Here is a 24540-nt window from a genome sequence, read left to right as displayed (position 1 = left end):
TAAAGAGGGCATATTTATCTCTTTAATGGGAGCAGTCGCATGTGCAGTCCTACACTGTCGACACTTACTGTACACTTCCCTACAAGTTCTGCCAGTCAGCTTATGGCCATTCTGCCAAAATATAAGCACATAGACTACAGTGAAGTCTGTGCAGGACCTTTTAAGATGTTGGATTAATGCAGTCTTTTTAATGACATGTCTGAAAACTTCAAAGTGATTTAATATCACTGAAAATTAAATTTTTACTTAGGGATGGCAAGTTTTTTTTTTTTATTACTGATTCTTTTTGTTTGTTTGTTTTTCATTAGCAGAAACAAGGTCCACAGTTTAAAACACCCTCATACCTGAGGTTTAGCGGTAGTGTTCAAATGATCAGGTCAGCCACAGACATTAAGCATGTAAACATACGTCTTATTTAAACGTATTTGTAAGTTTTGCTTTGGGACTGTCCCCAAATATTATGCAAGAGAAAACTGTTGGATTGTATGGTTTTGGTCCATAATGCTGTAGGATCTCTCCCTTTAAAATATAACTTTGTTGCGATTTGGAGCAATGAAAGTTGGCATATGATTTAAATTTAATCTTAAAAATCTAAGGGCTGCATTTCAGTACTCAAAAAGTTGTTGAGCTTTAGAAATATTTGGCTCCTCATAGTTAAAATCTACACCTTTCCTTGTTTCATAAACACAAAATGCCATAGATCGTACGTAAAATACAACACATGCTGCTAAGGCACAGATACTTAAGCCCCGCCTCTATTTTTTCCCCTCGCTACCTGTCAGTCGAGCCTGAGTCCCGCCTCCTCGCTGCCTGACTGTCAATTCAAGTTCGGCCCCGCCCCTTCATCGCCTGTCTGAACGTCGCGGAAAAAAAGCAGCATCGGCTGCCGTTGGGGGAAGAGAGTAAATAGAGAGAGAAGCCTCAAGATGGCTGACTCGCAGGGCAGTATTCACCTCTCTGGAGCTGCCTCTCTTGCTACTACTCCTACTGTAGCCTCCGTTCAAAGCGCGCTCGGCAAGCCGACCGAGGCGAAAGGAACCCTTGATAACCACTCCCAGTCTTCCCGTGATTTCAACCAGCCGCCGCCGCCCAAGAAGGTCCGAGTCGAAGAGAGGAGCGTTAAACCCAAGAAACTCAACAGGGACGCAGGAGTGGGAGGCAACGGTAGCGGTAAAGAGAAACTCCAGCAGCACACGAAGCTGCAGAGTTATGGCAGCAGCTCGGGCTTGTGGAGCTGTAGTCCGGTTAAGACGGCCACCAGCAGCAGCAACAACAACCCGTCTCCGGTGGGTGCTACTGGTGGGTCCCAGACACCGATAACCCATCACAAAGTCTTTAAACAGAGCGATTTCTTCCTCCATAAGGCACCTTCTTCCTCCAAATCCAAGAAACTAAGTAAGGATAAACAGCGAGAGAAAGAGAGGGAAAAGGGGAAAGGAGGCGGAGAGGAGAAAAAGAAACATAAACTGTTGTTGACCTCCGGATCTGGGACTACTGTTAATAACGACGTCGGTAAATTTAATAACATTTCTGCAGCGAAGAAAGAAAATGGAGATGTCACGTTGCCACCAAAAGGTAAGCCATTATGTTTTCATCTATTTTGTGAGTTAGTTAGTGGCATTAATAAACTTTGTGTTTATTATAAGCAGGCTAGAGTTCTGCCCTTTTATAGTGACTTGGCTAGCCGCTCGGGATACGAACATGTGCCCCGGAGTGTACAGTTTCTCTGCTTTCTCATCTGCCTGTAAACGGTCCCGTTTTTCGGAATGGCTGCTGTTGAAAAGGGCGCCCCTTAACGTCGTGCAAGATGCCCGAAAAAAATCCTCGAGCGTTGCATTAATTGATATTTGGTCGCTCGGGAACGTGTTCGCGTCGAGTTTGGAGCGTGTGAAAGCGCAGCAGTTTTAATCGATGGAGTCTCTGCGGAGTATGGCTGCCAGCTTTCCGTTGCCTGTTCACCCGCTTGTGGACCCTCGAGCTCTACTGGAGCCGCGTTCCAGAGCAGTATAGTCGCGCGACCTGGCCGTTATCTCAACCAGCCGCGCTCGTCCTGCGGTAATTTTTTTTTTAACATATTAACGTCGCATTGACTAAACATATCCACCCTTGTTTATATACGTTAACCACTGACCTAGTACAGTTAAAAGATAAACAAATTAATAAATAACGGCATCTTAAAAACGCTTATAAAAACGAGCTGTCATTTGTCACAGCGTTATAGTTGAGACTCGTTAATCAATGACATCCCTGCGCGTGCAAGTATTTATTTTCCTTGGGAGCTGTGTATGTCCTGGCGTTACATGTGTGCTGTCATAACAATATAAAAACCGCCCGCCATTATAGGGTAAGTGTTGTTTTGGTAGAGCACCACGCCCCCCTCTGTAACCCCAGGCTGTAAGGGGAAACAGACACAGAGCTCCGTGGCTTGTTGATACTGCATCATCTACAGTGGTACATGCAGAAATTCAACCTTCACACCCCCAAAGCATTCATTTCTACACAGACATCTTTATTGCTACAATGTTGTAATTACACTTGGACTTTAATGAGAATATTTTGTTTTGAGCGTGGCCACTGCACATGTTAAATGCCATTTAGATGGTTGGGTGGGAGAGGGAGATAAATAGTCTTATTTTCTCGATTGCGTCCTTTAAAATGGTGCGTGGTGTTGTGAAAGTATTTGCCCCTTTCCTGATTTCTCTTTTCTTTTTTGCACATTAGTTTCGGTTCATCACACACATTTGCTATTACACAAAGTTAACCTGAGTAAATACAAAAACAGATTTTTAAATGATGGTTTAATGTATTAAAGGAGAATAGCTTTCTAAATCTACCTGGCCCCGTGTGAAAAAGTAACTGCCCCTCCTTGTTAAATCATAATTAAAAGCAGGCTCGATCACTTCCACAGCTTTGAAAACAAGAAATCACTTAAATGATGGTGATGGTCTGGAGCTGCTTTGTTGCTTCAGGACCTGGGTGACATCCCATAATTGATCGGTGATAAGCTCATTCAGTTGTAAAGAAAATCAGTTTAAGAATCTTTGGAATGACCTTAAACAGGTCGTTCATGGTAAAAATAAAAAAACAAAAACAAAACAAAAAACCCCTCCATTGTGGTTGAATTTAAAAAAAAAAGAAAAATTCTGCAAAGAGTGAGCCAAAATTTCCCCACAGCGATATAAAACACTCATTGCTGGTTATTGTAAATACTTGATCGCAGTTCTTGCTGCGGTGGGTGACATAACCCGTTATTAAGTTCACAAGGCATTATTTTCTTCCACAGGTAGGTTTGGAGAGTTGTTAGCTTTTTGGGCATTTTTTTGTGTTTGATTGTTTTTTTTTTGTTTTGTTTTTTTATTGTTGTTGGTTTCCTCTAATCAGTGAAATTATTATAAAACCTAATTTTGTATTTTCTCAGGTTATCATTGTCTAACATTTAAAATTTGTTTAATCATCTCAAACATAAGTTTGACAAATATGCAAAAAACACCAAGAAGTCAGTAAGGATGCAAATACTTATTATCAGCATCCTTTTGTCACACCAAAGCATCGTGCCAAAACCCATGCATATGCACATTTGTGCTTGCCAATGTGTGGACATGTATTCACTTGTTAAATGTTTAGACACTAGAAAGGGTGGGCACATGTGATTGCATGATGTCACCCTTTTCCAGTTGGGTAGTTTAAGAGATCATGACATACTCTGAACAGTCACCGCAAACAATTAGGGTACGTGTTGTTGGCCTGTAGCCCTAAACACTTTGAGACACGCAGTCTTGTAAACAGGCTGCGCTAAGTGCAACTTTAATATGTTCATGTAAATATGTGGCTGGTGGCAGCGTTTTATTTAAAACACATAGATGTGGCTTTAACGATTACCCACAAAACATCACATGATTTGCTTTGCAGATAATGTGTCATTTTCACCCCAAACTCTGTAATGAATATTTTCCATTAGGCAGTTATACCACTTAAAGTCACTTAGTGCAGCTTATGATTTTCATTTCTGGACCTGACTAGCTAAATATAGATGCAGCCTTTAGTAGTGATAACTAAAACCGCTCCTGCAACAGTTTCACTGAGGTGCTCTTGAGTAAAGCGCTGAACCTCTAATTGCTTTAGTGAGTTGCTCAATGGCCAGCAGTAGGAGACTGTAATTATATTAAGTAGAAGATGAGGAAGTGTGTGAATGTGGAGCTCAAAATGTACATTAATTCTAAACAAAATGAGAAAATTGACAAGATTGCTGTTCTGCGGAAGGACATGTATTTGAGGCCAATTTATGCTCTGACCTTCCTGCAAGGAAAGAATCTTTCCTACAGGGATCCAAAGAGTATCACATCATCATGGTAATATTATTAGTGGCAAAAGCAAGTGCCAGGGAACTGTGACTGCCAGTTACATTTGATGCTGAAATAGGATACATGAGTCAGACAAAGTGCAGTGAGCAGTAGACCAAGAAAAGGGAATTTTTAAGCTGTAGGTATAATTGGGAAGTCGAGCTAGTTGCAAATCAAGTTTGACCTTGTGTAAGGTATTTATGCAGCCTTCTGAGCTGTTGTTATATTTACACACAGTTTGATATTGCAAATGCAGTTTGTCGAATACATTTAGCCATAATCAGAGGTTCTCAGAGTTTTCATGACCAAGTTCCAGTGAAAGCATTCCAGTATACAAAGAAAATGTTGCACAAAAATGACATCAATACCAATTTTTATTTTTAAAAACCTCCAAACAGCAGGCGTAGCTCTCCTCTTCAGATGTGCTTCCAGTCTCTTCTCTTCATTCTCAGTCTCTCTGCTCAGTTCCAACACCTACTATAGAGAGTTGCTTTCATTAATTGTTGTGTCACATAATTAATACCACAAGCAACGAGGATAAGCAGTTGAAAGGTTTCATCTTTCCAGCACTGTATGCCAGGCGGTATTTGCAGCCAAACAAACTGTACATTAAGAAGCCTTTGAGAAGCTATAGTAGGTATATTAGCTGGTACTTGTATGTTATTTAATCATCAAGTACATTGCCCGCCACTAACTGAATTGAAATTCTTGTTCTGCACTGCTATATCACAGGATGACATGAACTGTTGATAAATGAAGTTTACTGTAGTGCTGCACAAAATGTTACCACCGGCCACGATTTGTCAGCGAGCCTCCCTTAAGTAGCAGTAGCTGATGTTTAACCTTGGTTTTATTGGGCTTATAGCCAGACAGGCTTTGCTTGCTGCTGATCTCAATCATGTAGTTGCTGTTTACTCGTTTTTTTTTTTTGTTTTTTTTTTACCAGCTAGAGTCTCCAAACTTGCCTTTGTTAATAACCATTGTTAACAGAAAAAGCAAAAGTGCTGTCCTCTTTCTATTGATTGAATAATTGAAGCTTCATTTAGTGGGAGCTTTAGACCATCAATGCTTACAGTCAACAAATCTGAGAGCAGATTCTGTAGATATTAATTCGTCATTACCTTTTGCAATTTTATAGTGATATTAAAAGCATAATTCCGGTCTGTTTCCATTTTAATATGCAGAAGCAAGAATATTATCAAGTCCTTAAGTGTATCTGTTTGTGCAAAAGCCTAATATTATGCCCATTCACACACTTGTGCTGCATAATGCAGAGATTAAAATTCATGTAACCAGTTCTGTTTTTGGCAAGTGTTACGGTTGTTTTGTGTTGTAGCTTTGACTTCTCTGCATTTCTATCTACTGTTAAAAGCCCATAATTAGTTTATTGTGTGGATGTAAATTTACCATGCTTAAAGAACCACCAAATATGTCTGGAGCTGCACATCTGAATTACACTGAGGAGAAAATGAAGCTTAACTACCATCATCGCCCAATTAAGTTTCTCTTAGCTTTTTTTTTTTTTTTTTTTAATTTGTATTTTTTCCTCTGAAAAAAATGGCAAGATCCTTAGCACAGCGTGTGCATTGCCAATACAATGACAAACACTGTATGAGTCCTATTGCTAAATCATTTTGGTTGGTGAAGCATGGATTTGCCACACCAGCAGGGGTGGACTGACCATCTGGAGTAGCAGGATTTTCCTGAGAGACGAGTGTACCTGCAGCCCTGCAGTGATTTTTTTTTTTCTTTAATGTTTTTTGATCATGCTTAGATTTAACAGCTAGTTTCACACATATCATATATTTTTTCTATTAAAATCGCCTTCATTTTAACATGTACTGCAACCGTATTTACAGTTGCAGTACATGTATATACTGATGGGAAACTGATAAAATGCTGAGCTCCCTGTTACAGTGTTTTGCATTTTGATTTTTTTTCTCCTTAAAATATGAACACATGCTTGGCCTTGGGCAAGTTTTTTTTTTCTTCTTCCCATTATGCTCAGCATCTCACAGAGAGCATGTTTACTGCTGAAAATGTGAGCTTGCAAGTATCCAGCACATTTTCACATGAAAATTCTGCTCAAACTGTGTTGTTCACAGTGGAGAGCTCAGTGTGTCTAATCTTTGAAGGCCTCAGATTCTTCCAGAAAAAACAAGATTTGCATGGTCTTGTTAATTACCACCCCCATCCCCCCCAACAAAGAAAAAAGCACAATGAACAGATGAAGAAGAAGCCCATCCCTCTAAGTTACCGGCTGGTAGATATGTAGACATTCCAGGCTTTAGATAGTGACACCAATGGTAGCGTATCCTTGGGCAATGGCCACTCGTTGCCTAGGTAAGCCTCTAATGTATTTACTACCATGTCATATGTCAATCAGCAGTATCCTGCAGTCTCACTGGTAGTTTCTGTTGAGAAAACCTTTATATCTAGAATGATCTTCTTTTTTTCTTTTTCTTTTTTCCCCTCCCATATGTTGTTGAAGTCATTGACTTCTTGGGGTTGCCAGGTTGCTGCCGATAGTTTCTTGTGTGGACGCAGCCTCACTGTTACACTGATATCCAATCCCAGAATCACCAGTTAACCTAACAAGCATGTCTTTGGACTGTGAAAGGAAGCTGGGGTATCCTTAGGGAGCCCACACAGGCACAGGAAGACGAGCCGACAAATGAGCAAAAAACATGCATGCATGGAAAGTCTGCAGCTGGGTGGAACCTTCTTGCTGTGAAGTGACATTACTTACCACTGGACCACTGTGACACCTTTCCCAAGTAAATAGAACCTCAAATGAAACTTTGGCCTGTATTCGAAAATGATTTTGCCACAAGAGAAACCTTGGCTAGAGGATAAGCCTGGTATCATAATGGCAGTATAAAGCAGACCTTTAACATAATAAGCCACCTATCACTAATGGTGATATGACTGTTTAAAATTTACCCAAAATGCACTTTTTATCATGTGAATTAGCAGCTAGCGGGTAAATATGGGCATTAAGCTGGTGCACTTTTGATGTTGAAACTATAAATTATGCTTTGTTATTGCTACTTAATTTTTAATGGCAGACAATTGGAGGGATCTGGGGTTCCCTTTGAAATGTAACAACTTTAAAATGTCAGAATGCACATTTTTTTATATTTTCTGATAATTTTTATTTTGGCGTAATTTTTCTTGATAAGAAGAAATGAGGTATAGATGAGTGGTTGCGTCGTTGAAGTTTACTAACTGCCGACCTCTGGCTCTCTGTCTTTCAAAGTTTTATCTCTCCTGTGATCATCCAAACCGTGAAAACTACCTGCTGTGTTTCCCTTCCTAACTGGCTGCTGCTAGAAAATCAGAAAACGGAATGAAGAGGGGGAAGAAAACATGCTTCAGTCACATGGATACCGTTCATTTCAAATTCATTCAGATCTCTAGTTTTGTGCTGTTTTGCCCTGGAAATATGAACTTAGCTTTAGAACTTGTGACCATCGAAGCCTTGACATCTTTTCTCGGATCGTGTCATCAGTTAAAACCCTGGTTTCACCCTGTTATTTTCTTTATTTCACGGGAAAGCCCCTTCTCTCGAGGTGAGAGAAATCAACATGCTTCACTGTATATTTTCAGTTCACATCAGCCACCTGGACTAATTTACTGCCATTTCCTCTAAAGTTAAGGCTTATGAATGTAACTGCTCTGGCATGGCCTTAAATGTTTTTATAAATCTGGCAACAGATCTGAGTGAGCGCTCTTTTGTAGGCTGTTTCCTGTAGAGCTAAATTGTCGTTTTGAGACGTGCTGTTTTTTTCCACTAGGCAGCTTACACTGTCTAGTAATTTAGCAGCATTTCTTTTGCATAGGGAACGTTGACATCCTTGGCATTCCACTATTCACCACAAGCTATGAGGAGCATGATCACCTGCGTCTTAAGTAGCAAAAGCAAAACAGTCTGCTGAAATGTATTTAAGTACTATGATGGAAAAATGTATCAATGTACATCTAATTCTCCTAATGCTCCTATAAGCCTTTTTACTTTGAAAGCTTTTTTTCTCCTTTGATCCCACAAACAGGGAGTGCAACCACACTGTGTTCACTTTCCCACTCCCTACATCCACAGAAGAGTGAACAGTCTGAAAACACGGCTTCCTTTCAAAGATGGATCCGACTGAGTTCAAAGGGGGGAAAAAAAGTTCTCTGGGAAGGAAAAGAAGGAATGGACAAAATAACACTATGGAAAACACAAAGGATTTTTTTTCATGAGGAAATTAAAAAATATAAAGCAAATCAAGGAATACAAAAATGTATAAAACGAGGGTTATTTGAAGATGGGTAAGGGTTTTTAGCTCAGCTGGAGGGGAGACGTGCAGATTTAAAGAATAAATGTCTGTTTGCCGGGGTGCCTCACACTTAAACACACCTTTCCGAAAGCTTTCCAACAATCCAGCTGAAAAGGTGTGTGCAAGTGATACTGACATTTTAAAACTGATGCTCTCATCCGCAGCGATTTGCACAGAGCGTTGCATTAGAGCGCACTCCAATTCCTCAATGTGCTACACTTGCTCAACACTCGGATGGAGACGTGCAGGAAAAGGAAAAGAAAATAAGCTGAAAAGCAAAGAGAGGATTTTAGGACTTTTAAAATTAAATGGGAACATATTAATGATAGTAGAGGGTTACGTTTTTTGGGGATGAGGTGTGTCTTGATGAAACTGTGCTGTTTTGAGTGAAGTTGCAGAGCGGCTACTGCATTCTCAAAGGGAAGGTCATTGCAGGGCTTAGATAAAAGTATGGGTTTGGCGATGGGATGATTTTTTTTTTTCCTTTCGCAGTAGGGAAAAAACATTTGTAGAGGAAAGATCAACAAAATTAAAAGTCAAGAGTGATAGCAAAGGTGAAGGGCTTGGCAAGAGAACAGGTGAGCTGTTAGAGAAGCAAATCGGAGCGAGCAAAGTGCACTCAAACATCTGTGTACATGCTTGCGTGGGGGTACATCTGAGATCTTATGCTAATGTGCTTTCACCATCGAGACATGAAACGTTGCTCACTGCTTCCACAGATCACTCCACCAAGGACAAGGCGAAGGAGAGGGAGCGAGAGGAGAGGGAGAAGAAGAAGGTCAAAGAGCGAGAGAAAGAAAAGGAGAAGAAGAAGCACAAAGTGATGAATGAGATCAAGAGGGAGAATGGAGAAGTCAAGCAGCCGATTAAAGGTTGGTGGAAACTTGCACACATGCATACTAAGTGACTTTTATAGAGATGAATTAAATGATTCTTTCTATTATTAGAGAAAGTTGCACATTAAAATGGATCAGCGTTTAATTTGCTGCTGCTGTTGTGTGCAATAAATGAAACAAAAACCATGCAAATAAAACACATCACACATGTTGCAGCATAGCATTGAGTCATAAATACTGTTTTTTCCATATACAAATGGAGCTCAGATCTGCTGCTAAGGTAACCAAACATGACCCACTTCCACAGTGCGCTGTACAGTAAATCATCATTATGTTTCCAATGTACAAGCTGCATACACAACTGCTCAGCATCCCAGTGGGTGTTAGGGTAAAAACAGAAAAATAATTCTACCAGTGTGCTAGAAAAGGTCCAGTTTAGCACTGTAGCTGTCATGGCTGAACTCTTCAAGTGTGACCAGAGTTACAACCTTTTATTTTCACTGAGAACTTGATCCCTGGTGTTAGGTTGACCTTTGCACTTTGCTGCTCCTCACATGTAGAGTTGGTGCCTATGGTTTATTTAGCCCTTATGGTTTATTGAATTAAGGCAGCAGTGGTTGTAATAGGAGACGCTGAGAGTCTTCACAGTCTGTCATCCCCTCCTGTTCCCATTTCTTGCTCCCTTTGTCTCTGCTAGTTCGTCGTCTTTTATAATCTTTGTAGCTTTATTGGTGTTTATTTCTGCCTGCTCTTGTTCTCAGGTTGGTTTAAATAAGTATTTCTGATGTGATTCTTTAATGTTTGACCATTAGAGTACATGTTTTACAGTAGCTCTGTTTATGTGCAGTCTTATTTTTGTGTTTTTAAAAGTCCAAACAGAATAAAAATGCTCCAAATATTGTTCCATATAAAGGTCCTGACTGTAATTTCAGTTTGAAAATCCTCTTTTTTTTAATGTCATTGATCAGGGCTTTTCCTGGGTTAAATGGGCCTTTGAGGGGAAGGCTGTGTGTAAACACAACAAGTCCTCATGTAGTTTTGCATACATTTTCCTGTTAACTACCCATTTGATAAACAAAAATGTATATCAAGTTTGATTAAATTTTATTAAATATTGAAAAAAATGTTGGTTCTTTGGTGGAAGGCCAAAATCACTTTGTTGTTGTTTTTTTTAAATATGCAATTACCTGACTGTGTTCATGCTACTTTTAATGCTTTTCCACGTTCCCAAAGCCAGCAGCTTACATGCTGTATTGACCTTATTTTATATTGAATTTAAAAAAAAAAATACAAACACCAAAGAAATAAGAGCAGCACATTAATGGTAGCTTCTGTGTTGAGCAGCAGATGGTCTGAAGATGATCATCTTCAGGGAGATGGTCATAAAGGATTAGATTGTGATCACGAAGGCGAGTGTATGACCTACTCGTTACTATACGCATGTCACACAGTTGTTTGATTAGATGCATCAGCACAGCTAAATACCAGATTATATTAAATCCCATCTCCTGTAAACATATTTTGATGTGTATATATAGCGCTTTGAGTGTCTAGAAAAGCGCTATATAAATGTAATCTATTATCATTATTATATATAGCCAATATAAATTTCAGTTTGGGATAGGCAGCCAATGAAAAGAAAGATGGCTTAAAGGGGGAAGAAAGGGAGCCAAAATGGTTAGTTTCTGACAGTAGATGAACTGATTGGTCTCACACAGGCCTGGTATAAGATCAAAACAAAAATTATAAGCAGCTCAAGCAAAACTTGAGTGTGATTGGCCCTCTTCAAAATCCATTTTCTTGTCCCAGAAATAGAAAACTTAAAGTGGTTGTCTTTTTATATTATAGTTAATTAAAACAATTGACAAAACCCCCAACTCATTTTAATATGATTAATAGTTGCAACCCTAAATATGTTTAGCTTTGTTACTCTCTCATGTAATTGCCTTTCTGTGCTTGTTTCTGTTGTCAGGCATGGTTTTAACTTCCTGTTTATTAGAGTGTGACTGATGGGTGATTATCTAGATCAAACTTTTAAATATTCTTGTCACAGATCTTCTTAGAATGATGAGAAAAATATATTTTTGCTCTTAAACACATTTCTTTTGTTGTTCAGTTTTGTATACATTAAGATGGCGGTTTTCTTTAAACACTTGTCTGCATCCATTATTGATGCAACCCTGCTGGTGATGAAGTCAGGCTCACCTGTGTGCGTGTGCGTGCACACCTTATCAATGCGGTGCAACGGCGACTTTCATTGTTAACCTTTTGACAGTAGTGAATTATTTGCAGAGCGCTGTGATCATAATCTCCACCTAACTGTGCGCGAGTAATCTGAGTTCAGCCATTTATCAACAGGGATGTTTTGCTTTTTAAGATCCACCCCATCCCACTCTTTTTTTTTTTTAATAAAGAGTGACACAGGCTCATACGCACAAACCACTTATTGACACGTGTCAATGCCAATTTTACTTCAATTGATTTGATTTGCTGGAGAGCTCTGGGGGAGTTTGTTATGGTATGTCACGACCCCGCTGTGACATTTCAAGGACTTAGCTGTGCTTTGGGCACATAGTGTGACCAGTGGCTGCAGATGGAAATTACAGACGGATAAATTGGTGCACTATTTCAATCTTCCCATTTTCTGTCAAAAGGCCACACTTCCTAGTAATGCTGGTTCATTCCCTCATTATGAGGGTAGAGTTAAGAAAAGACTGGACTGAGAGCAAGAGGCATGTGTTAATCCTGCAGCCGTCCTGTGAGAGAGTCCGCTATTTAATCACTTGTTTAAGGGACGCACTGAAACCTGCGATTAGATTTTTGAGGCGGGGCAGGGGGGGCTCTCCCCACCAGAGAGAAGGTTTTCTGTAATAGTGAGTGTGGCATTTAATCAGAGGGTATTACAGTGACAGAGAGACCGGGAGTGAAAGTTAGAAATTTAATCAGTGAGAGAGTGTTAAGTTTACAATTGAAAAGGACGACCAGGAGAGAGAGGGGCAGCCAGTGGAAACGTGTATAGGAAATCAATAAGCAGCAAATGACCATTCTGACAGTAAGTCTGCTTTACTGCCAGTGAGGCTGTTTGATAGTGGGTCTGTGTGTGTGTTTATTTGAGTGGGAATTTATCTGACCATAAACTGATCATGACCATCCAGCCAAATGGTCCAACTATGCATTTGTTTGTGTATAAACAAAAGGGAAGTTGCAGTTTTTGCCCAGGAAAAGTCATCAGCAGAGTGAACATGTATGTGCAATATTAAGTTACAATTTTAATTTTTTTAGAGCAGCTGCCAATGGCTGAGCAAGTAGACCTATTATAATGGATAATTAAAACTGGTTGTTAGCAGATCAAATTAAGTCTAATGATTTAGTTCATTGGTTATTTCAGGAAAATGTATTTTACCCTAGATATAATGTGATTTTTCTACAGTAATGAATGCAACAAGCCTGACTGATACAAGATTTTTTTTTTTAATGTTTGGCACGTAATAATAAGCCTGTCACATTTACTTCACAATCACCTGATCATAATAATTTCAGCTGACTAATTGTACCTCTTTAAACACAGCTGGATGAAATGACATCACTATTTTCATGTTGTTTTTCACCAGTTTTGCCCTCTTCTATTAATGGCACTTCAAGGTGATCAAGTTAAACTATTGCGCCGGCTGCACTGCAATAAGCAGCTGTTGAGAATTAACAGCATGGATTTAGCTGTTAAGCCAAAACATCACCAGTGGGAGCATGTTGGTTTTAAGCCAAATAGAAAGAAGGAGCACAATAACTTGTTCTTTGTAAAATTTGCAGAAATAGGCAGCTGACTTGGTAACATAGACTGTTGTGTAGAGTAGATGTTTATGGCATAAATTCACCTGCTTCCAACTTTCTGGGTTGAAGGTCGAACAACACTTGTAGTTTGGTAAAGCAATAAAGTTGTTCTTCATTGTGTTTGACCTGTAGCCTTCATCAGGGTACACATAAAATGAACAAAAGACAGTTAGACCATCAACTGTTTGTACCATCAAGTAAACATACAGTTGAAACAGTTTTTTATTGGTTTCTGATAGAAGTGTAGATCCTTGTTCCCCTTTACAGCTCGCAAATAGAAATGCAGTGAACTGTATTCCTTTAACAAGATATTTGTTGCTCTTCCTGTTAAAAGGGAGTTTTTTTCCTTCCCATTGTTGCCAAGTGTTTACTCCAATGTGATTGTTGGGCTTTTTTCTTTGGAAAATTTGTAGGCTCTTTCTTTGCTATATAGAGGACCTTGAGGCAACTGTTGTAAAATAAAACAGTATTGAATTGAGTTTTATAATCCAGAGAAGATTTAAAACCAGACAAAACATGTTTTCAAGTGGCAACATGTTGCAGCAACTCCATTTGTCTATTATGATTTTCATTTTTTTAAGGCCTTATTTTATTTATTTATTTATTTAAATAAAGTATATATTATAATTTTTCAGAAAAATAGGTTATATTCATTAATAGACACTTTCAGCGTTGGTACGATAAACAATGAAGCACACTGAATGTGCTTCAAAGCAGGCTATATTCCAGATAAAAGACTGAAAGGTACAAAATCACCACCTAATGACCAATCAGTTGTCTGGAAAATAATAGGCTATTTCCTGGATGATCTCTGGGACCTTTTGACCGTGGACGTTTTTGTGTCTCACTAAAGAGCATTAATATAGTTTTGCTTTTTTTCTTACTATTGGCTGTAAGCAATTTTAAAATGGTTTCATATTACTGTAACCTTGTATACAGTGTTATGACATGATCATAACTGTCACATTCTCCGGCGTATTAAAGATAGACCCAGTGAAACTGGTAAACTTACATAGCTGGCATAGCACTTTAAGTCTTGTTGACTAAAGCTTTTAGAGTGCACACATTCAGACAGAGCTTTGTAGTACTACACTTACTGTACAGTGCTTTTTCTATCAATCACACTGCTGTTTAGGTAACAGCAGCTTTGCTCCCTTCAGCAATCACTTCACACTTGTTTTAATGTTATAGGTAAAATATTCCGCTGTGCTGCCGGTTGGCCTCTCCATGTTTGTGATTGGTCACACGCTGCCAACACCGCCTCGTTCATGTGTAGCTAGATTGGGAAACCCTGGGTTCAGTTATCCAGTTGATAACCGCCTTTGTGTGACTGCTTAGCCTGACATCGGGGTAAGTGAAGCCAGATCACAGAAAGAGATCCTGGGTATGTTGAACTTGCTTCATCTGTGATTTGATGGAGGTTGAAGGAATAAACGTCTGTTTGGGTGTACAGGGAATTGGGGGAGGGTGACTATGGGTTAAAGCGCTTTTGGATTAGTAGCTCGGCTATTGTACTGCAAATACCCCCACCCCCACTGTGCTTTCTTCTGTCTCCCTCCTTTCTTGTGTGGCATTGAACTTGTGTGGGGTACACACTAGACTAAAGCTGTGTATTTGTGCATGTGCGTTAGTGAGGTGAGGGCAGCAGGACCACTGTCATCATGACTGAAGTGCACGTATATATTTACTGTAAATGCATACGTGTCCATGTGTTTACACAATAACTGTGGAATCAGAAACTAGAAAGCAACATGTATCCAAATTGTCATGCTTTGACACACACACACACACACACACACACACACACACTCACACATAGACAAACAGATACAGTAGCACTTTGCATAAATTTGCATGTTCCATGTTGTCCTGCCTGAGGCGTTGAAGAGATGGACTGCCATGTACGGTATTATGTCTTTGCAAATATGCCACTGGAGAGTGTGCTTCCTGGCTTAGTCATATCTGCTTTTCTCAAGGGATTTAGTTTCAATGTTCTTCACTTTATTTTATGTATACACCTCAGGAGATATGCCAACTGGGGGAAAACTTGCAGTGAGTCATCTGCTTAAAACAATTAGTACTCATTATTCTCAGTTGTTTTGTTTGTAGGGCATTAAATGTGTACCTGAATGTGTTTATTATTAGACACTTTAAAATCAATAATAACAAAAATCTGAGTAAAGCTTTTAATTTTACTGTCTTTCTTTTTTTAACCTGTTTTCAGAACCTCACTCCTTCTAGCCTCCATTTTTCCACCCCTTCACTTTATTTTACTTGCATTTTCAGAGCTGCAGTTATTGCAAGAAGACTGATTTCACTTATTTAGTGACATAAGAGACACACGGCATTCAAAGCTTGGATAGAAAACTATAGAAGGACTCTGCAACGGCGCAGATGGCAATAGAAGTATAACTTCAGGAGAAAGGGGTTTTGGGGCAAAGTCAGCCAAGTTTTGATGTGGGTTTTATCACGTTTGACTGATAACTCGCGCATTTATTTCTCAGTGACCACTGAAATTAAAGTTAATTCAGATGATGCATCAATAAATGTGCCTCCTGGCATTTTAAGATTGCTGCTAACTTGCAAGACTTGCTTCTAGAAGGACTTTGGAGAAATCTATTCTCACAGCAGGGAGCTGGGAGAGTTTGTTGATCCACTGTGCATCAAATAACACATGATGGATTCTAACAAATCTGTCATGAAAGTCTCTTCAGAGCTGGGTTTCTTCTTATTTTGTGGTATTGCACAAAAATCCTTCAATAGTGCCTTTCTCCCCCCTCTCTCTCTCTCTCTCTCTCTTTCTGTTGCTCTGTCCAGATGACAAAGAGAAAGCCAAGATCAACTCAGAGGAGCTGCAAATCAAAAAAGTGAAGAAGAAAAAGAAGAAGAAACACAAAGAAGGGGAGAAGCACAAGCATGTGAAGATGTACCACCGGTCCTGCCAAACCATCTGTGCTGGCCTGCTTCTCCTCCCTCCCTCCTCCACGTCCCCCACCTCGTCTTCCTCCCCCTCTGAAATAAAACACGACTCCTCCCTATCTTTATTTAAGTCCCCTCTACCTGTTTATCCTCCACCTAACAACAAAAGCTCCCATCTCCCGCCCTCCTCTCCTTCGAAATCTCACCTGAACTCTCTTCACAACTCACTTAACTCTCCGTTGTCGTCCACCACGTCACCTCTTTCCTCCCCAACCAAACACCAACCGCAATGCTCGTATCCCGGTATGGCGGATCTGGAGTTTGCCTCGTACATTCACGTAGAAAACCAGCCTAACGGAGGCGCCTTAGTGGCTCACGCCTACACGTCGCAGCTCTCCTCTCTCTCAGTGGACCAGAGGGAAAGGTTTGCTCAGGAGTTTGTCACGTTGGTGTTCAGTGAGGACGCGTCCCAGGTGCAGCATGTGTATTGATCAGATTGATCTTTGAATGTTGAGTTCAGTGCAGTGTTGTTTGCAGCTGCAGTGTAGCACCTGCTGCTGACTATGTTTCATTAAAAACACTGTTTTTCTTTACCCTTTAAGTTATGTAGACGGGGGATGCACTGATCTGCTATTCAGATGGGTTAGGCAGGATTCAGTCAGATATTTTCATAATGTGAATGAAAAGTGAGAGCTTGAAGCTTGACCTTTTTGTGTGTTTACAGCTTTTCTCTTTTTTGATTGCAAAAGTTTTTTACTTGACTACAAACTGAACTTTGTCAAGGGATTTCACATGACAGAAAAGCTGTTATTTCACTAATAAATAGCAGTTCAGTTAATATATAGTCTTGGATTTATTAATTTATGTGTTTATTTTTTCGTGAGTTTGTAGTTTAGACTTGTTGCCTAAAACCGTCACAGATGCTCAGAGACCAGTCAGTTATCTCCTGACAGCCACTGGTTGCTAGGGAAAAATCTGTTATCCTTGATACCACTTTCAGTCATTTAGTGGTTGTTATAGGATTTTTAGTTGCCAGGGGGTTGCCAACTACTCCCATATCTTTAACCATAAAAGAATAAATTGCAATCTTTTCCTATAGTGACGACTCAACATTATTAATTTCATAATGGTATCAGATCAGTACTGTGGGTATTTGTAGCATATCTGTGATCAAATGAATTGGATTGGTGCATCCCTCATTTATACTTAAACTCTTAGACTAGTAATTTAAAATCCTTTTCCTAAACCATCATCTTGATCTAAATTAAAACTGCTGACTGTTTTGCAGGCTGCTCGTTATGTCATGGGAATCGTCCACGGAGAAGCCAAGTACCTGCCGGACTTTTTGGACTACTTCTCAACCAAGTTTCCGTCGGCTCCGGTGAAAATGGAAATAATTGGAAAGAAAGACATAGAAACCACGACTATGGCTAATTTCTACTCTCAGGTCAGTCGAACACAGGCACATAAAGGGGAAGAGTGGTGTCATAGATGTGGTGCTGTATGTGTGCTGTGGCTTGGATATTATTGGAACTGATACAAACAGTTCTGCAACCATGCTGACTAGTTGCTTTTCTGATTTACACCGTTTTTGCTGCTGCTTGTGCAGTTTTGAAGCAGTTTCCCCAGAGAGCAAAAAACAAATGTCAAGCTTTCAAACATGAAAAATAAAAGCTCAAAAGCATCAAATGGAAAAGGCCACATGCTTCCATGTTACTGTCTGTCGTTTGCATCAGTCTGGGTGTTACAGCCGTCTATGAAGACAGGAAATAAGGGATATGTAGTATACACTTAGAAGGTTGTGTGATGCAGGGTAAATTGAGGATGCAATGTGAAGGCCAGGATAGATGATGTCATGCTAGGACTGGCCATGCAACAGTTGCAAGAAGAGGTGGAGGCCTTTTGTCATGTTGTATATGCAAATGTATAAACATACACACACTTTTGTTTCTGGCTTAAATGCATTATGTTGCTTTCTGTGGTGCGATGCATGAAAAACAGTTGTTTTTAACAAATGGCGTTTGACCTGAGAAGCTACAGCTCTGTGTTTCCTCTACACTTCAGTGCTTTGCTTTTCCTAATCGGAGTTAATCTTGAAGTGACTTTTGTATAAATATTGTTTTCCTCAAGGTTTGCATAAAACATTTTCTTAGCAGTAATAGCAATTTTTCTGTCACTGTAGAAGTAAATACAAGGGCTGTTTATGAAGGCTCAACCTTTTTTGTTTCACGAGTGCGAGTAAAATTCAATAAGAATTGTAGGAATTATTTTTAGTATAATGTCTTTAACAGATATACGGTAGTGTGTGAAGTTTTACACTTAAAAGTTAAGTGAGATGGCTTTCAGAAGTAATGCCGTGTGCAGTTCAGTCTGAATTATTCATTAGTTCACTTTATACCAACTTCAGGAAACTGAAATGGACCAAGTTGGTGTTACAGTCCTCAAATGCAGCAGTTTTTTTTTGTTGTTGTTGGGTTTTTTTTATACAGGTACCTCTATTGATCTAAAGATTTGAAGACGGGAATTAGAGATGATACCAGAAATTTCTGTGCCAACTTAGACTCTGAAAACTGAAAAAAAAAAAAAAAGGAAATTATTAAATTATTCTTAAAAAAAACAAAACAAAAAAACCCTGAAGAAAATAAAACAAAACACAGATCCATAGCATTTTACTGTTATATCACATCCACAGCAGGGGAAAAAGAACATTTTCTTTTTTGTCTCTTGATTTTTTTCTTTGCTGTAAAAAGGCTGATGGGGTGTTTTTGTCACCCTGCTAGGGCACCTAAGTTCAGTTAGTAAGGGTGTCAACTAAAATCTCAGGAGATCAAAACTTAGAGATTTATAATCTTGTGAATACAATAATTCAAGAAGGAAGTCACCTGGGATTTTTAAATTGAAAACTGAAATGAAAACTTGACTGTGATAACTCAAGAACAAGCTAATGGAAGATTTTGAAAGTGATACCATCGGTGTGTCTACTAGGCTGACAGATAGCACTTGTGGTGTGCAGTATGTTCAGGCCTTTGGGTGTTGCTGAGCTGACCGGTGCAGTGGTTGTTGTTTTGTTTTTTTAAGAGTGCACCATATTGTTGATTTGGCAGCTGCTCAAGTTTGGGTTTTTTCCCCCCGCAACTCAATGACGGGCTCCTTCTGACATGAATGCAAGTTCAACACTTGGAATCAGCTCCAGAGCTTTTATGCATTCAGCTTATGATAACAAGGGAACAGGAACAGGCCCTGCTTTGCCATGAAGCTTCTCTTGAAAATGGGATACTGTGTTTAAAAATGAATGTAATTCCTTAAGCTGTTAATGTGAACATTTTTGTTAAACCCCTTTAATTAAAGCTGAAAGTCTGCACTTTAATCACAGTACACCTTAATTTTTAAATAAAATATTAAGGTTGAGATTAGGGATGGGTACCGGTATCGGATAAAACCTAAACGATACCCATCCCTAGTTGAGATGTATAAAATGGACATTTAACACTGAGTGGGCGCTGCTTTGAAAAGAATGGAACAACACTTCTCTCTTATTCAGCTTTAAATGGGGAATTATCAGACTGTCAGAGACCTGTGGTGCATGAAGCTTTTATCAGTCAGGCAGCACAGTTATAGATGCATAGTTCTCTATTAACATCCACTACCCCTCTGCACTAAAAACCTTCCTAGTGGAAACCCAGCTGTACGCATCAACTGCGCAGAGTTCCTCTTTTCTTTTCCCCTCAGATGAATATTAAATTTATTTACATTCCACTGATTTTTCCTAACTCCTTATCCACCTTGGTGTCATGGGTCGGGGGACTGGAGCCTCTCCCAGATGTCACTGGGAAAAACACACAGACACATCCAAACCTGCTGCCAGTTTAGAATCACCAGATATCAACCTATCGTGCATGTCTTTACTGTGAAAGGGAGCTGGAGTACCTGGAAAACACGTGACTCCACACAGAAAGGCCATTGCATGCCAGGTGGACTGAACCCAGAGCCTTCTTGCGACCAGGATGACGATGCTAACCATTTCACCCATTTAGAATATGGCCTACTAAGGCAACAAGTAGCTCCCAGCTCTTTTTATCAACAATCCCTAATGCTAGCCTAAAGATGAACGCGTCAGCGTTTGTGGATCTTGGGTGATTAGCTTTGCTAGAGCAGTTGGCAGCTGTCACAATTTGCAAAGATAACTTTTCAGGCTCAGAATTAACATTCTGAAGACATTTTCAATGCAGAGTTGACAAGTGAAATTCATTCATCTTGAGTTTAGTGTAAAGAGTAAGTTGACTGGATTTGAGGTGCTTAGAAAAGCTTGAAGTATTGCATCTGTTTTTAAAAAATGCTGGCTTTAATTGTCTTTAAGTATTATGCCACTACACTTGCTGCTATTATTCCACATATTGTTTCCCAGTACCTTTAAAAAAAACAAACTATTTAAAAAAAAACAAAAAAACTGCCAAGTTTTCAGATATTTGTCGTCAACTTGTTCCAGTTCTCCCTGGTGGTAAATATAGAAAGTAAGGGAAGAAGGTGACGTGATGATGGGGAGGGAAACGTAATGATTACATGAAAAGACTGGATGGCTGCTGTGAACATGAAAAAGTTGTATTGCTGTGGCTTTAACCATCTGGTCGAGTCATCTGCTTCCATCTGTTCAGCATTAAAACAGCTTTTGGCATTAAACTGATGTCTGATTTCGCAGACTTAATGACAACATTATCAACGACATCAGCGTGCAGCACACGTTTGGATGTGGCTGTTACTCTGACGCCTCTTAATCATGAGATATCAAAGTTCAAAGCAAGCGGACATACTTGTTAGAGAGGGAAGAGACTATTAAAAGCATATAACACAAGAGGCTGCATGAAGCATAGTCTAAAATAGATGAGAAAGAGAGGATTTTATATAAGAAATGTGACAGAAATGGCAGCGAAGGGATGATAGGGAAGAAGTCGAGTTAAAGACTCTGAGAAATGACTGCTGTCAGCCAGGTGGTGTCTTCACGGTAAAGCAGGTTGGAGACTCACCTCCATCAACAAAAAGGTGCTTTTCTTCTCAAACCTCCTGACCACTTTTTGACCCACAACACTTTTGAGGACAGCGGGAAAAACTAGAACTGTTTATGTAGGTGTGTTGCTGGGATGGATTGTCTCCTCTGGGCACAGTGACAAAGCTAGACCTTTTCATTTCAAGTTGTCCCATGTCTATAGTTCACTAATGAAAAGCTTTTTGTTGCCTCAAACCTCCTGAGTGGCTTTGTACTGAGATACCGCCTGCTCTTTTTCAATGTGAGTACAGCCAGGATTGGTTACCATACTCTTGTAAAGAGTGTGTGTGGTGTACTACAGGGGGTAGATCAGTTTGTGCGTTCTAATGCTCTCCTTCTGGCTGTTTTCTTCTTTTGTGTGGAATATTCATAATGTTTTCTCCCTGTATTTCCTTCTGTTTTTGGACAGTTTTGCCTCCACAGGAACACCTTGATCTCAGCATGACTGTGAATCAATTAAATCCAGTGAAATGAAAGCATGAAACATCCTTAATGTGTAATTTTTGTCTAAATTTCCCTGCAAACCTGTGTCCCGTGCTGTCCCTTTAAGAGTAATGTTCCTTGCAGGGCTAACGTCATTGTCCACTGGTCTTGTTAATTTTTTTTTTCCCCTCCCTCCAAGCTCTCGGCAGTGACCTTGGGAAGTACACTTACAGTCCCCCCCCACACACACACACACACACACACACTCACACACAACACACACAACACACACACACAGACACACATACATCACACACACACACACAGCAGACACACAAACACACACAGAACAGCACACAACACACACACACACACACATATATATACAGAGATTAATGTTGTATCATCCCCATTTCTCTCCCTCCCGCTGTGTTAGTCTGTCTCTCTTTTATCTCTCTCCTCCATGTTTCTGTTATCGAGCCATAAATGACTGGACCGCTGCTTTTTGTTTGGTGTGTGCAGAAAGGAGAGCAAAGCAAATTGCCGCCGCTTGCAATCTTTTCTTCTTTGTTTGTGCTCAAATTTATCTCCCACAGTATGAGACACAATCACCCATACACTTCTCCACGAAGTTACTTGCGTACCTATAGCAATTGATAATGAATAGCGTGTAAGAGAGGATGTTTGTTATGCTCACAATGTGACCGCAGGCACCGAAGTTGCTTTGCTGCTGCTCAGGCTGCGTGCCTGTATTTTGTATTCAGCACCTGTCTAAAGCCATTTTCAGTACCGGTAAGAATTATGGAAGATTACAGCTCTCCATTTTCTCAGGGCAAGTACAGCCCAACAGTCAATACGTGGTGTGCTAGGACGCTGAGGTAATTTGGTCTTTCTCCTTTTAGTCACTGAGAGCAATGATGTCGGTACGTCGTCAAAAGATTAAAATGAGGCGAAACAGCACAATGCAGCTTTTTAATATTTTATTAATCTGTGCTCATAATGTGCTTGTGTTAATGCTTTATCACTGCAGAAAAACATTCACAGCAATGCCTCATATGTAAATGAAGTAAAAGCCAGCAGGTTTATGGGTCAGAGTGGGGGGAAAAGAAGCCCAGTACTTTATAAATGTGTAAACTCATTGACTAGAATAGAAATATCCTTTATTGTCCTTCATTAGGGAAATTCAGCATCAAAGTGACAGGCAGATGGAGCTTGCAGATTCACACAAAAGTAAAGAATATATAAAATAAGAGACTGTACAGTAAGTAAGTAAGGGCAGCTTACAACTTAATGCAAACAAATACTGTATAGTTCAAAGCAAATACTGGTCAAAAGCTCAGAAATTCCGATTATACAGAGGAAGATGTTGCAACAGTTTGAAAAGATGAGACTTTGTGGTGGGGGGGTCAAAAATCCTATATCAGTGCTGAGGGTTTGTCTGAGTGGCGAGCCCAGTCTTTCAGGACAATACTACCATTTAGCTGGCTCTCTAAGACGTATTCCTCAACCCGCTGGCGAGTAGTTGCAGGAGGCTGCTGGTAGTCTCTGTTCTACCGCTATTACTCACCAGGTACTCTCCGAGCTGTAGTAAAACTGAAAAGTATGACAGAAACCAGAAACTGTTTGTCTTCAAAGTAAACATTGCTCCTTTTGATATGTGCTGGGAGTAGAGTCAAGGCACAACTTTTAGTTGTTTCTGGTTTATGTCACACTTTTTGAAGTTTTACTACCACTCTGCCCGTAGCTCCCAACTAGTTGGGTAATGCACATTTTTCCCATGTGACTCTCTGGACCTGCCTGGGACCCAATATTGCATAGAGGAGGTTAACAGCAGTTTGTAGGTATTTCACATTGACTACACCATCAGCTTTTTACTATATTTCAATAGCTTCTTGACTTAGCCACAGACTTCAGTAAAATGAGTCATCGTAACTGAAAAGACAGGATGACAGTGCGTTTTCTTCTCTCTATTTGCTGAAGTCCTCTAACCTCCCCAGTAGGCGAAATTGAGACTAACGTGAATAAATTAGGTGACAATTTAGTATGAAAAGTTGTGACAAATTTGCTAAACCTGCAATAAATAGGTGAAGCACGATAAGAACTGCTGTGAGTAAGAAGGATGGTAAACAAACGAGCTGAGATCATTTAGTCTCGGAAAAAACACCACAAACACAAATTATTTTTTTTTGTTATTTTTGCCTATAATTTTGAGTCCAGCTGCTGTGCTTAGACTAACATAGATATTTCTCTAGGTGCTTTCTTTTTGAGAGATGTTGTGCCCCTAGGCTAAGATGGTTAATTTTTCTCATATTAAAAATAACAAACAAACAAAACAAAAAACCCCTGATTATTCAAATCTCTAAATTGAGAATCCTATAGCTACATCGAATGCCGGTTATCGGCATGTGTAGCTCATCTGATTCTAGCTAAAGCCTCATCCTGTGTAGGCACCTTGCTCCAGGCTTTTGATGCTCACTGACCTGAAGGAAACGCTGCCACGCTCAGCCTCCACAGTGTACCTAGAAGTTGGCTTAGCATCAGTGTGGTGTCGCTTTAACTTACAAGAATTCATCAGCAATAACAAAGGAGGCGGAAAGGGACCATTACATTATTTTTAATTGAAGTGTGGATGTGCATTCATTCACGTCTCTCTCTTTGTAGCCGAGCCAAGTGGGAGATTGTTAAAGAGAAGCATGTCCAATTGTGTTTGAGGCACCAGTCAGCAGCCAGAAGCTTTGTTGTGACGCATGTACGGAAATAGACTAATAAACTTAGCACTCTGCAGTCTGGCTGGACATAATGATCAGCGAGAGAATTGGATGAGAGGGAGAAAA

General features: G+C 39.8%; 1 protein-coding gene across 1 annotated transcript in view; it reads left to right on the top strand.

Moving 5' to 3' along the window:
* Positions 1–820: 820 nt before the first annotated feature.
* LOC102308177 (lysine-specific demethylase RSBN1L) overlaps positions 821–24540 on the top strand; it is a 40043-nt gene continuing 16323 nt past the window's right edge. Inside the window, exons 1-4 of the mRNA XM_005927247.3 lie at positions 821–1575; positions 9379–9531; positions 16141–16715; positions 17531–17689. Of these exons, the coding sequence (XP_005927309.1) occupies positions 927–1575; positions 9379–9531; positions 16141–16715; positions 17531–17689 (1536 nt within the window). The 5' untranslated portion in view covers positions 821–926. The remainder of the gene's footprint in view (positions 1576–9378; positions 9532–16140; positions 16716–17530; positions 17690–24540) is intronic.

This window comes from Haplochromis burtoni, unplaced genomic scaffold (assembly GCF_018398535.1).
Source record: "Haplochromis burtoni strain Fernald_Lab_line unplaced genomic scaffold, NCSU_Asbu1 Contig_98, whole genome shotgun sequence".
Lineage (NCBI taxonomy): Eukaryota > Metazoa > Chordata > Actinopteri > Cichliformes > Cichlidae > Haplochromis > Haplochromis burtoni.
This window is presented reverse-complemented; position numbering and strand designations above follow the sequence as displayed.